Below are 13,536 nucleotides of genomic sequence, written 5' to 3' on the forward strand. Positions count from 1 at the left end.
AGAATGATGATATGGTGGTCTTTTTAACAGAATTTATGACACTGGGATATTACCAACTGATTGGCTTAAGTCGACATTTGTCACAATACTAAAGAAACATCGTGCAAAGACATGCAGCGATTATTAGTAACACTCAAATCGGATTTAGGAGTGGCTTGGGTACGAGAGAAGTCTTGTTCAGTATCCAAGTTCTCATCCAGAGATACAGAGATATAAATCAAAATATATAGATCTGTGCAATCGATTTTGAACAAGCTTTTGACAAGGTCTAACATACCAAAATGCTAGAAATCATGAAAACAATTAGATTGGAGTATAAAGACCTACGAATAATTACAAATCTATACTGGCATCAAGTGGCAAGAATAACAGTTAAACAAGAACTTTCGGATAAAATAAATATAAAAAGAGAAGTGAGACAAGGCTGTATACTATCGCCTTTACTCTTTAACTTGTATTCAGAAGAAATATTTAATGAAGCCCTAATGGAGACAATAGAAGGTATTATTGTTATTGATTTAACCGTAAATAGTATTGGAACTGTCGCTGGGTCGACAGAGTAGGAAATTAGGAGATCCTTAGAAGCCTGAATCAAACAACACAACTTCTCAATATATTACGGAGACGCAAGCTGGAATACTTCGGTCACATTATGAGACACCCTGAAAAATATGAACTTTTAAATTTGATCACTCAAGGAGAAATCCAAGATACACGTGGTCTTGTTGGAACAAGAACATAATAGCTGAAAAATATAAGATAATGGTACGGAAAATCGACTACATCATTATTTAGAGCTGCTGTCAATACAGTCACGATAGCGAATATGGTAGCCAACATGATATCCAACGATTGATAACGGTCATGCAACGAGAAGAACAAGGAAAGAACTTAAGCTCCCTCCCTCAGACTAAATCTTAAATAATTGAAGGATGTGTTTGTAAATCACTAAAGAATGAAAAAGCGCCAGGTCCAGGAAATCTAGTACTAGAACTAAGAAAAAAGAAACAGAAAAGCTATACTCTCTATTGAAAGATCTGTTTCAGGAGTGTATCAATAAATTGGAAGTGCCAGGAGAATGGAAAATATCCTATATATCAACAATACACAAAAAAGCGGACAAAAGCAACTGTGATAATTACTGGGGAATCCATGTATTATATGTTGACTTAATCTCCCTAATACCAAGTGTATTCGGCAATCATCTCCAGCGTATCTATGGAACTTTAATATAATACATTGGAATGTCCTTTGTGACATTATAATGTGTTATTATATCTGATTTTTTTCCTGTCTTCGAAAACTGCGGAATGTTGGAGTTCGGAAGATAAGAGATTTCGAGTAGACATAAACTGTGAAGGGATGCACGTTCTATTCCTTTGTAGCGTTCCGCATAGTCTTAGTTTCTTGTTGGTGAGATCTTCTGCTAATTCTAAAAAAGTGAAGAAATTATCCGTAATAATTTCATTCCAGAATGGAAACCAAATCTAAAACTACCCTTCTTCCGTAGTAGAGTTTCGAAGAATTTTCTTATTTACCCAAATAAACTTGTTAATTCCCACAATAAGCGGTATCAATATCTGCAAGACACCAGATCTTAATCCCATATTTTGCCGGTTTGCTTTTCATGTAGACTCTTAAAGGACATCTACGAAATGGCACTAACTGTTCATCAACGGTAAGATGAGAACCGGGATCATAGTGATTTTGACAATTACTTACGAACATTTCAATCACGTTTCGAATATAATAGGTGCCAGTTTGTCGGTTTGTCTACGGTATTCCTGAATATCTTTATAATCAAAACGCATCCAGTTGGTTATTTGTAAAAACCTGGTCCATGGCATTGCTGTAGAATATAGCGGTCTCTTCAAACGATGGTCATCTTGTCATAGCATTCCTACAGGCTCTCGATTATTTTGCAGGGTACCAGCGCAGATTAACAGTCCACTATATAGACAAAAATAGACAGTCTGTCACCAACATTGTTCAAAATATACGGAAAGAGCACTAGCTATTTGGAAATAAAAATGCTAAAACCTTTGCCCATACCTTTGGATGACGTTACAATGTTATATACACTGTCGTGTGCAGACGATCAAATTATTATAGCACAGGATATAGACGATATAGAATATATGACACGCAAGATGGTAAAGGAATTCACGAATATGTCATCAGCTACCCCTCATGTACCTTTTAGAACTTTTAAATATCTGTATAGATATTTAAAAGATTTTTACGTGAAATCGATGAGTTTTTTCACAGATAGATTGAACTATGAGTGAAGGAGGAATAAAGGTTTGGCAGCAGTGCTATTCTCTGAATGGTTACACCTACAATATAACTGCATATTCAGGAAAAGATATAAACAATGCTTACAATCAAAATATATTGATGAATTAGTTGTATTTAAATTATGCGAAAGTTTTCAAAGTCATATTGTGCTACTTGCTATCGACAGATTCTTTACAAGTGTAAACATTTTGAGGAAGTTTCCATGTGAAGTACTTGGAACTTGCATGAAAAACAAGAAGAATATTTTCATAAATCAGAGACATTAAAAGCAAAAATATGGTCAGAAAAAAGAAGTAAGGTGCCCTAATATTATAGATACAGTGAATAAAACAATGGGAGAGGTGGATCTAGCTGAAAAAAAGTTCAGGTATATGACTTCTATAGTCATAGTGAAAGAGAATCTACAAGCTGTGTGAAAGTCAAATTTCCCCCAACCAGTTCGGGTTCACAAATGCTGTTGGTACTATACGCATGTCTGGTTGATTACGAGAAAGCGTTTGATCCAGTACAGCACGCCAAGATGATGCAAATACTAAAAGAAACAGGAATTAACAACCAAGATCTAAAAATAATTAGAAGTCTCTACTGGAATCAGACAGCAAATCTCAGAGTTAAAGGTGAACACACTGACTATGTGAAAATCATGCGTGGAGTGAGGCAAGGCTGTATTTTATCTCCTCTAATTTTCAATCTGTACTCTGAATGAATATTTATCGAAGCTTTGCACGAAACTGAAAAAGGTATTCTACTAAATGGTTGCCGGCTAAACAACATCAGATATGCAGATGACACCATATTATTTGCGGACAACTTAGAAGACCTACAAGTTCTTATGAACAAAATCACGTATTACAGTCAACAATATGGACTCAATATAAACGTTAAGAAGACAAAGCTTATGATAATTAGCAAGAAAAGAATAACAGAAGGTTAACTCTACGTCAACCAATCCCCTGTAGAAAGAGTGACGCACTACAACTACCTCGGCACCATAATAAATGAAGAATGGACCAACAACCAGGAGATTAGAGCACGCATCGGAAAAGCTAGATCCACCTTCAATGGGGATGGGGGCCTTCTTCAAAAGTCACAACCTCTCTCTTAATACAAAGGTAAGAATGCTACGATGCTACGTCTTCTCTGTCCTTTTTTATGGTGTTGAATCGTGGACCTTAAACGAAGATATGTGCAGAAAACTGGAAGCACTTGAGATGTGGCTATATCGGATAATGATTAAGATCCCGTGGACTGACCGAGTCACAAATGAGGAGGTCCTCAGAAGAATGAATAAGAATCGAGAAGTACTGACCACCATCAAATCTCGACAGTTACAGTTCTTCGGACATATTATGCGAAATGAATCCAGATATACTCTCCTTCAAGCCATCCTGCAAGGAAAAATATTTGGAAAACGAGGTCCAGGAAGAAGAAGAACATCTTGGTTAAAGAACCTCAGAATCTGGTTCAATACAACATCTGTGCAGCTTTTCCGCGCTGCTGCAGATAAGATAAAGATTGCCATGATGATCGCCAACATTCGTAACGGATAGGCACATCAAGAAGAATATGACTTCGACAGAAAATCTACAAAGTGGTGGAAAAAGTTTTTTAAAAAAGAAAACCGCAGAATTTCAAAACTTTCTGGCAAATTTCGCTAAAGAGATAGTTTTGGTCGGACGACAGATTTGGCTAAAGTTACAAGGAAGATATGTGCTACAAACTGGTTTCGATAACAAAAAGCCAAACTTCTACTAAATATTGGAGATCAGATGCCAATTCCTACCTGAGATTGATGGTGCTACATAAAATGTTCACAAGAAAGGAAAGATAAAAAAACCAAGTTTTTTTGGTGATCTTCTAGCGTTCCACTTGGCACAGATTGCTTCACTCTGTATTATTCATATTTTCAAATTTTTTTTTTTTAATGTTGTATAACTCTGTATTGTTTAATTTTATAATTTTTTTTGCAAATAAATGAATATTTACCTCTATGCTTACACTTTAGTATTTTGAATACCAATGGGATATATTATACTTCCATATACAATTGGGACAATATGTCCCATCCGTATCACTAATCATAATAAATCAACTGACCCGAGCGTATGCGTACCAATAATAATGATTCTAGAAAAACATTTCTATTTTATTTGGACCTTTTACAGCGCAAGAAAGATGCTATAGAGTCCTACTGCATAGCATGTATAGATGCTATATCATTGCAATGTATGTGTTTATAGAAAATGTATATATATTTTGCCCACTTTTTAAGCGATTTGTATATAAAATTAGAGTTTATAACCATTTCTTCAATTCCAAATAAAGAGTAGTTTGTAGGACAAAGATCACGCGTCACATAATACCTAAAGTAATAAAATCTTACCTTCCTTTTTATTTTCATATAAAGATCGGTATATATTCATGCATTAGAAATGTAATTGCTACACCATTTTTTTTCTAAATCGGAATATAATTATGTGTATTTAAAAGTTTAATGATACTCTAATATACTACTACTATAATTGCTTGTAAATTAGTCTTGGAGTTTGTACTCCTACATAATGTTGCCTTACAAGTTGTAAACAAGCCACGCGATCTTGGAAAACTTTGTTCGAGCACTTTGAAAAGCTCATGTTTTGGCAACTTTGGCAATGTTTTATTTATCTTTTATTTAAAACACTATATTTTAAACAAAAGTTGTCAATACTGCTTATTCTTACCTGGATATCTTCGTAAAAAACCTGTGGAACTTCCAAAAAACTGCCATGATAACGAAGGATCTCCTTCGTAATTGTTAATAAATAATGGATCTAGGTTTTCAGACCATTGTATTGCATTCATAACATCGGTATCTAGAAAAAAAGAAAATACATCAGCTTACTGTTTTTCTGGAATAAGCAATAAATAATGGTTAAAAGAAATTATATAACCAATTCGTCTCAGAATATAAGTATATTCATAGCCGATAAAACATTTGTCCATGTCACTGGTCTACTACCAATTGAAATTGATTTAAACGGAACCTGGGAAACGATTACGACATGTTCTAAATGAAACTACAAAACTAATAACACTAAAAAAGAAACAGTGGATGACGGAAAGGACAATTAATTACTAATATGCTCTCGAAGAAACCAAATTGTAAAGGAAAACAGAAAACTGTTTTTGCTTGCTTTTCTTTAATTTATGTAATTTAGATATGTTTTTGTACATACTTATGACAAATCAAATAATGAAAAAGAAAATTTTTAAAGTGTATAAACAATTTATTTCCTAGCTAAGCGCTTTCGCCTTACAAAGTCATCTTCATAGCTATAGTCAAATTCTTAAAATATCACTGCTAGAAAAGATCTCATTTGGTAAAAAAAAATACATATTTTTTTAACCTATTTAAAATATTCCATTGAAAAAATGGAAAATGGAAAAATGAAACACAAAAAAGACTATATACTGGACTCCACAAAAACACATTAAAAAATTTGGTTATGGTATGGGTGTCAGAACCCAACCATTTGTTGGAGTTGAAGCAGCATATAGAATAGATAAGATTAATTTTACAAGTATCATGTATCAATTGATACAGTTCAATGCTTATAAAATATACAATAAATTCTGGTTGGGAAGAATGGAAAAACAAGTTTTGTGACACATATGCAGACAAAGGATGCTCCAATGAGGTATGCCATTGAGTTCAGATACATAAATGATATTATGGTATTAGAATATGCTCTTAAAAAAGAGGGACTGACTACAAATAAAACAAGTTCTTTTCTTCTTCTTTTCCTTTTATATAGACTCTGTACGTTTTTCATTGTGCCTCCAGTAAATTATCGTTCCATCGTTTTCGTAGTCTTCCTACTGATCGTGTTCGTATTATTTGTTACCCAGTTCTTGATGTTCTCCACCTTGTATTTACGTCGTATATCTGTACTTCTAGCTCTGTCCCATAGTGTCTTGCCATTAAGTGTTTACATCTCTGCTATTTCTAACATCCTTTTTGTCCTCTCTGTATCAGGTGGTGTTTCTGCCGCATATGGCATTATTGGTCTAATGACTGTTTTGTAAATTCTGCCTTTCAGTTATTTCCCGATATTTTTATTTCACCATATTGTTTCATTCAGGCAACCTGAGGCTCTGTTTGCTCTATTCACTTGATCTTCCACTTCTATTTCCAGCTTTCCGTAGCTAGATAATGTGATGCCTAGATATTTAAACTTCATCACTTGTTCTATTATCTGACCTTCCAGCTCCAATTTACATTTTCGTAAATTTGCTGTTGTAATCATGCATTTTGTCTTTTTGGGGAAATTAAGATGTTAAATTTTCTGGCCTTTAGATTAAATTGGTGCAGCGTTGTAAGTCATCTTCACTATGAGAGAGTGTAAACCAGGGATTCCAGGTCTGGGGATTTTTCCTCAAAATTGGGGAAAATTGATAATCTTTGGGGACTGGGGAAAAACTTTTTTAAAACGACTAATATCTGGGGAAATCAAACTGGTTAAAATATGTTATTAAATTTAGTAAAAAATAGTTATTTTTGAAAGTCCAGTAGTTATGTGACTATTAAATAAAATTTAGATTAAATAAAGATAAAATCGGGGTGACTGATTCCACATACAGGCTACACTCAATACAGCTTGGTGAATTGGCGCTACCGCGAACAATGATATTGCCTGGGGTTCCTTGACACTGTCATCTATTATGAACCACCTGTGTATGTCCGAGTTTCATCGACTTACAAGAAACAAATAAAATTATCAATCCTTTTTATATATAATATTAAATAAACTTTAATAAGATAAAATCGGGGTGACTGATTCTACATACAGGCTACACTCAATACAGCTTTGTGAATTGGCGCTACCGCGAACAATGATATTGCCTGGGGTTCCCTGACACTGTCATATATTATGAACCACCTGTGTAGGTCCGAGTTTCATCGACTTACAAGAAACAAATAAAATTATTAAGACTTTTTAGGAGTCATGAACCATTGTCATTTGTCATTATCTGTAATTCTATATAATAACTGTCATACTGTCAATAATGTTAAAAACAATGGACTGCCGGAGTTATGACGTAGATTTTATTGACATCTGTCAGTTTCACTTTCCAAACAAACGTTGTTTAGTGGGGATAATTTGTATTTTTCGTTATTTTTTCATTTTTTTTACAGAATCTTTCCACTTTTTACAATATCTAAGTATTCTAATAGTTACTACAACAATTTTACAAGGTTGTGTAAATAATAAAGATTGTTGTTTTATAAAAATAGCAATAAAGTGCATATATCAATAAAGCAAGGTTAGAATTTCTTTAATTTAATCTTTTAAACTATATTTCATAGAAATGGAACATTGAATTATGATGGCATTATCGTAAAAAACACTATACTTAAAAAGCAGCAGAGGACGCAAAATATTAACTTTATAAAAATTAAAAAGTCTTGAGATTGGGCATTTCAACTTTTTTTTGGAAAGTAATAATAACAATATGGCCGCCGTGACATCACACTCCGGTCAGTGTCACCAATAACATATCTCTGCCAATATTACTTTACAACGCTTCTCATTTATTTCGAGCTTCTGTCATATGTCATATAATCCGTGTATAATATTAATATACGCCATATGACAGAAGCTCGAAACAAACAAGAAGCGTTGAACACTCACATGGTTGGATATAATATCGGTAACCTACATGGCAGGCAACACACAGTGCAACACGGGTTACATACATGTAGCAGACCATTTGTTAAAAACGGAAATATATAGATCTGGAGAATTCTGTTCAAAATCTGGCAGCTTTTAATACACAATTTGAGAAAATAAATTTTTTGAGCCTGGCAACGCTGGTGTAAATAAACAAGTTGTTAGATAGAAAAATCATTATTGATTTGATATCTGTCAGACTTCCAAATTATATAGCTGACCGAATTGATAGAGACACTTTAGAAGAAACTGAAGATTTATCTAATGAAATAAGTTTAATCACTCCACGCACCTCAAATGAACATTAAAAGGATATGTTTTTTATAAATCGTTTAAATAACATGATAATTTTAAACCGTAAACTACTGCAAATTGTTAAAATTTATAGTGATTCTTACTCTAGCCAGTGCATTAAAATGTATAAACACTACTTCAGGAGTGTTTTTTGGGACATCTAGGATAGTGTAGTATCATACATAAACAACTCAAAATGTTTCATTGTAGTTTTCAACTACAATTTTATCGTTCATAAAGAAACTATTAGAATTGTTGATTATGAATCTAGTAAAATAACGAAATGGAGATTTTATCTTACGGAAATATTCAATTATTTTAATGAAAAATAAAATATTTGTGACTTGTTTTTATATTTTATAGATAAAAGAAGACTTAATGAACACTTTCTTACAATTAACGACAAACTCGAAACTTTAGACTTTAGAGTTGTTTCCCTATGGAACTGAGGTAACGATCTGTATAGAATAGAATAGAATTTATTTAGTCAATATACAAAAATAGTTTTGTTTTTGACAAGTCAAAGGAATAGTGATAATGTACATACATACATATAAAATTTTTTTTGCGAATTTAAACATTACAAAAAGATATTTAATATTAACAATTTAAGAAAATGTATTTCCCCGATCAAATGCTTTGGTTAAATCTTAAAGCCACATAAATGCCAGGTCCAAAGTTAAAGACAGAGAAGAGTTTGCAATTGTAGTAGCCAATCTTTATTGAGGAGATGCCACTTTGAGAAGAAGTACGACACCGCTGATAGAAGGAATCTCTATAGTCTAGTCGTTAGAAATTTGACCTCTAAAAATCATACGAACAAGCTAAATTTAGCTGAGAATGTCAATATAGAAGTTTACTACTTTTTCCCTAGGGCTTCCCCCTAGAACCCCCCTCGTAGGTGAAGGAAACGAAAAAATCAATTTATTAAGATTGTTTCAAAAAAAGGTAACCCCGTCTCTAGGGTAGGTAAAAAACTGAAAAATAATTGGGGTTTGCTTAGTAAAAAATTTTTCAAATCATGAATGTGTTGCTTGTGTGAGTCCATTTCAAAAGGTAAAAGAAATAATAAATTAGACTTACTCACAATCAATTTAATTTAACTGTCCAGACGACCGGTTTCGCTTTCTACAATATGCAAAGCATCTTCAGGTCACGATACAAAGTTAAATAAATGATGCCGGTACTCTATTAATTGATGGTTGAAAGAACATGGTTCAAACTATCTTGTATTGTTGATTGGAGAACTCAAGTCTGCTATTGTAATTGTTTGACAGTAAACGGGGAAGTTCTTGAGGAGACAGATTTTATACAATGAAGTAGAGATAGGTGTAATGTAATTGTTTGTTTGATGAAAGTAATGTTCTATACCATTAAGTTATTTAAAAGTTATTTATATTTATTCTAGAGATATATTTATGAAATGTGTGTTATTTATTGAGATTTTTGTTTTTGAAGGTGACAGTTGTAAGACAATAAATGAGAATAGATGTACAAATTGTGTGGGTGTGCAATTATATCAGCTTGTAATTATCAAATTTCTTTGATAAAGTTCTGTTGCAATATGTGGCATATGGTTGTAAAGTCCAATATATAAAGTTAAAATTAAAACTGAGGACACTTTAAGACACACAGAAAACACTTAAAAACGGGGGGACGAAACAGACATTAAATTTAAAAAAGGGAGGATTTGAAAGTACTACATCTCTTACATGGAGACAATGAGTTTTTTTTTTAATTTTTGTAACGCCATCCGTTTTTAAGATACAGGGCGTTGAAGAAAAAAAAATTTACGCATTTTTTACGATTTTGCCGAAACTACTGGCAACATTGTAATGAAATTTTATACGAATATGTTTTGGAAGCTGATACATCCCATGAATTTGTTTTTATATCTGATTCTCATAGAGGGCGCTAGTTACACGGACCGTACTAAGTATTAGTCAATATAACTTTTTTAAGAGTATAATTATTAATCAAAATTTCAAGTAAACTTAAACACTATTCAATTTTACACGAAAAAGGTACTCTTGGTAAAACTCGATACTGTGTACCGTTTTCGGAATATTTTGATTTGAAAATTATGAAGTAATAATTGACGCTGTTATAAAATAGTTAGTAATTAAATAAAACTCACAAGAAAAAAATTAATTTATGACTAAGAACATAAAATAAAATTCAATTACAGTAAGTGTTCAAAATGCCCTCCGTTTTCGCGAATACACAAGTCTATTCTTTTTTCTAAAGATTCCATTAACCTTCTAAAAGGTAGGGGATCAGCTATGATGTCATTAAATTGACGTTGAATTCTTTCTTTCAATTCTTGACGTGAATTTACCTCTGTAGCATAGACTTTTTCCCTAATATACGACCAAACTGCGTAGTCCAAAAGGTTAAAATCGCATGACCGAGGAGGCCAATGAATCGGAGCTTCTGCACCTCTACCAATCCATAGATTCGGAAAATGATTACTCAACCAATTACGACACCTTCTATCAAAGTGTGGTGGAGCTCCATCGTGCATAAAAAATAAAGATCTTCGCTCGTTTAGCGTTAAATCTTCTAATATCTCGAATAAGGAATTGTTTAAAAAATCAAGATACATATCACCATTTAAATTTCCAGGTAGAATATGATAACCTATTAATTTGTTACCTAAAGTTTCTGCCCAAACATTAACTTTAAATGAGTGTTGGTAATGTGATACCCTTTTGACTCGTGGATTCTCATCACACCAGTAGTATGCATTATGGGAGTTAAACATACCTTGTCGCGTAAAGGTGGCCTCGTCCGTAAAAAGAATGCATTTTAAAAAATTTGGATAGTGGGCTGTCCTTTGTTGCAATGTTTCACAAAAGTCCACTCTAACCGGTAGATCATCTGGCAAGAGCTCTTGGACTTGTCTGTAATGATAAGGATGTAATTGCTGTTCTTTCAGTATCCGCCAAGTACTTGAAGAAGAAGTATTTGTTTGTCTTGCTATATTCCTTACGCTAACTGTTGGATCTTGATCAAGTAAATTTAAAATATTATTTTCTTTATTAATTGTTCTCGTTGTTCTTGGTCTACCAGAATTTATTTTATTTGGTCTCACATTCCCAGTTTCTCGACAACGTCGTTCAACGGCTCTAAATGTTTTTTTACTTGGTAAGTTTCTTCTAGGAAACTTTTTTGCATAACGTGTCACAGCTGCACTAGAACATCCTAAACATTCGCCTAAGGTTAATAACATGTCAGTGTATTCAACATTTGAGTACATTTTGATTTGATTTTACAAATAACAAGGCTTCAAAACTCTAATTATTGTTGATTTATCGTCATAACAATCAATAAATGTCAGATTTCCATGGCACATTTGGAGAAAATAGAGGTATACCTATTAGAACTTTATCATTACTACCAGCATCAATTATTACTTCATAATTTTTAAATCAAAATATTCCGAAAACGGTACACAGTATCGAGTTTTACCAAGAGTACCTTTTTCGTGTAAAATTGAATGATGTTTAAGTTTACTTGAAATTTTGATTAATAATTATACTCTTAAAAAAGTTATATTGACTAATACTTAGTACGATCCGTGTAACTAGCGTCCTCTATGAGAATCAGATATAAAAACAAATTCATGGGATGTATCAGCTTCCAAAACATATTCGTATAAAATTTCATTACAATGTTGCCAGTAGTTTCGGCAAAATCGTAAAAAATGCGTAAATTTTTTTTTTCTTCAACGCCCTGTATCTTGAAAACGGATGGCGTTACAAAAATTTTTTACTAAGCAAACCCCAATTATTTTTCAGTTTTTCACCTACCCTAGAGACGGGGTTACCTTTTTTTGAAACACTTTGTAGAAACTGACTTCATTTGCGGCAAAATATAAAATACAAAAAGCTACTTACTTCACATTTAAAAAGCATTTTCATTTTTGTCGATGGGACAGTCTGATCAAAAGTTATCGAATTTTTACAGTCGAGTTAATATAAATTTTATTTAAAATTGATTTCGCGCGTACCTGACATTGAAAATCAGCAGTCGCTTCAAGCGTTCTTTCTAAGAGAGTGGTTCCTTCTACTGAAAAAGTGCTACGAAACATTTTTGTTTAAAATTATCTCAGCTACATGTTTTATCTAAAACATTTTTTTTTGTTACGGCGTATAGATTCTTGGTAAAACGATTTTTTCCGTTTTTACTCCCCTACTTAGGGGGGTTTAGGGGGAAGCCGGGGGGTAAAAGTGGTAAACTTTTTTGCATGTTTTTTGTGATCCCAAAATTGACAGTCTCAGTGGCATTTTCTTCTCGATGACTGGCATACCAGAACAAACACAACAACCAGAAATAAAGAATCATCTAAGTTCTAGAAATGCAAAACTATTTGTAAGAGTTAGCTATTTTGTTGGTTTTAAGTTAGTCGAAGTCAGTTGAATTTGAGTCGTAACAATTTTGACGTTTTAAAAATTATTTTGAGTGACAATGAACTCTAAATAATTATATGTTAATTTTTTAAGTTATCAAGTTTTTAGATAAACGGTTTCAATACTACATTAAAAGAGTTATAAAATACGTATCGCATTATCAGTCATCTAGTCTAGGAGAGCCGGGGGGATTGAGTGTGCACTTTTATCCTCGGTACCTTGACGTTTCTTATATTTTTTGGTGCGTAGAATCGATTTTTCGAGGGTACCAGGTTGAAAACCCGTTAGATAATTTGTTATTAACAATTTAATTGTTTAAATGATTGTATATCCTAAACTATAAGAGATATTTAATTTTACCAAAATGAAAATTGTTCTTTTTGAAAAAATTAACAAAACGGCGTTTCGTAAACTCTAATTCGATTGTTATAACCGGAGTTATAACAAATTTTATTTAAAAATAGGCGTTCGATGGGGCTTTTCCAATTATAACTGCTTTCATACGTGCGATTAAATTTCCTCTCATTTTAAGAGTTATTGTTTCAGCCTCAAAAAAATTTGCAAAATTATTTTATCTTTATGAATAAAAAAGTTATAACAATAAAACATTAAAAATTTCACTAAAAAGTTGCGAAATAATTTGTTAATAAAAGATTTAAACAAAAACAAGCTATAAGCTTGAAAAATCTGGCTAATGGAAGTTATAAAACAACTCAAAAACACATTTTAAGCTTTGGTAAATGTTTCTATGTTAATTTTTGACCAAGATATGGAACTTTCAATAACGCACTCTGAGGCGCACGGTCAGCTCGCAGCGAATA

At 32.7% G+C, this 13,536-nt stretch overlaps 1 protein-coding gene across 1 annotated transcript in view; it reads right to left on the reverse strand.

The window, feature by feature from the left end:
* Positions 1 to 13,536, reverse strand: part of stol (voltage-dependent calcium channel subunit stolid) — a 164,817-nt gene that overhangs the window by 88,875 nt on the left and 62,406 nt on the right. The window contains exon 5 of the mRNA XM_072546474.1: positions 5,019 to 5,150. Coding sequence (XP_072402575.1) covers positions 5,019 to 5,150 — 132 coding nt within the window. The remainder of the gene's footprint in view (positions 1 to 5,018; positions 5,151 to 13,536) is intronic.

Source organism: Diabrotica undecimpunctata, chromosome 10 (genome assembly GCF_040954645.1).
Source record: "Diabrotica undecimpunctata isolate CICGRU chromosome 10, icDiaUnde3, whole genome shotgun sequence".
NCBI lineage: Eukaryota > Metazoa > Arthropoda > Insecta > Coleoptera > Chrysomelidae > Diabrotica > Diabrotica undecimpunctata.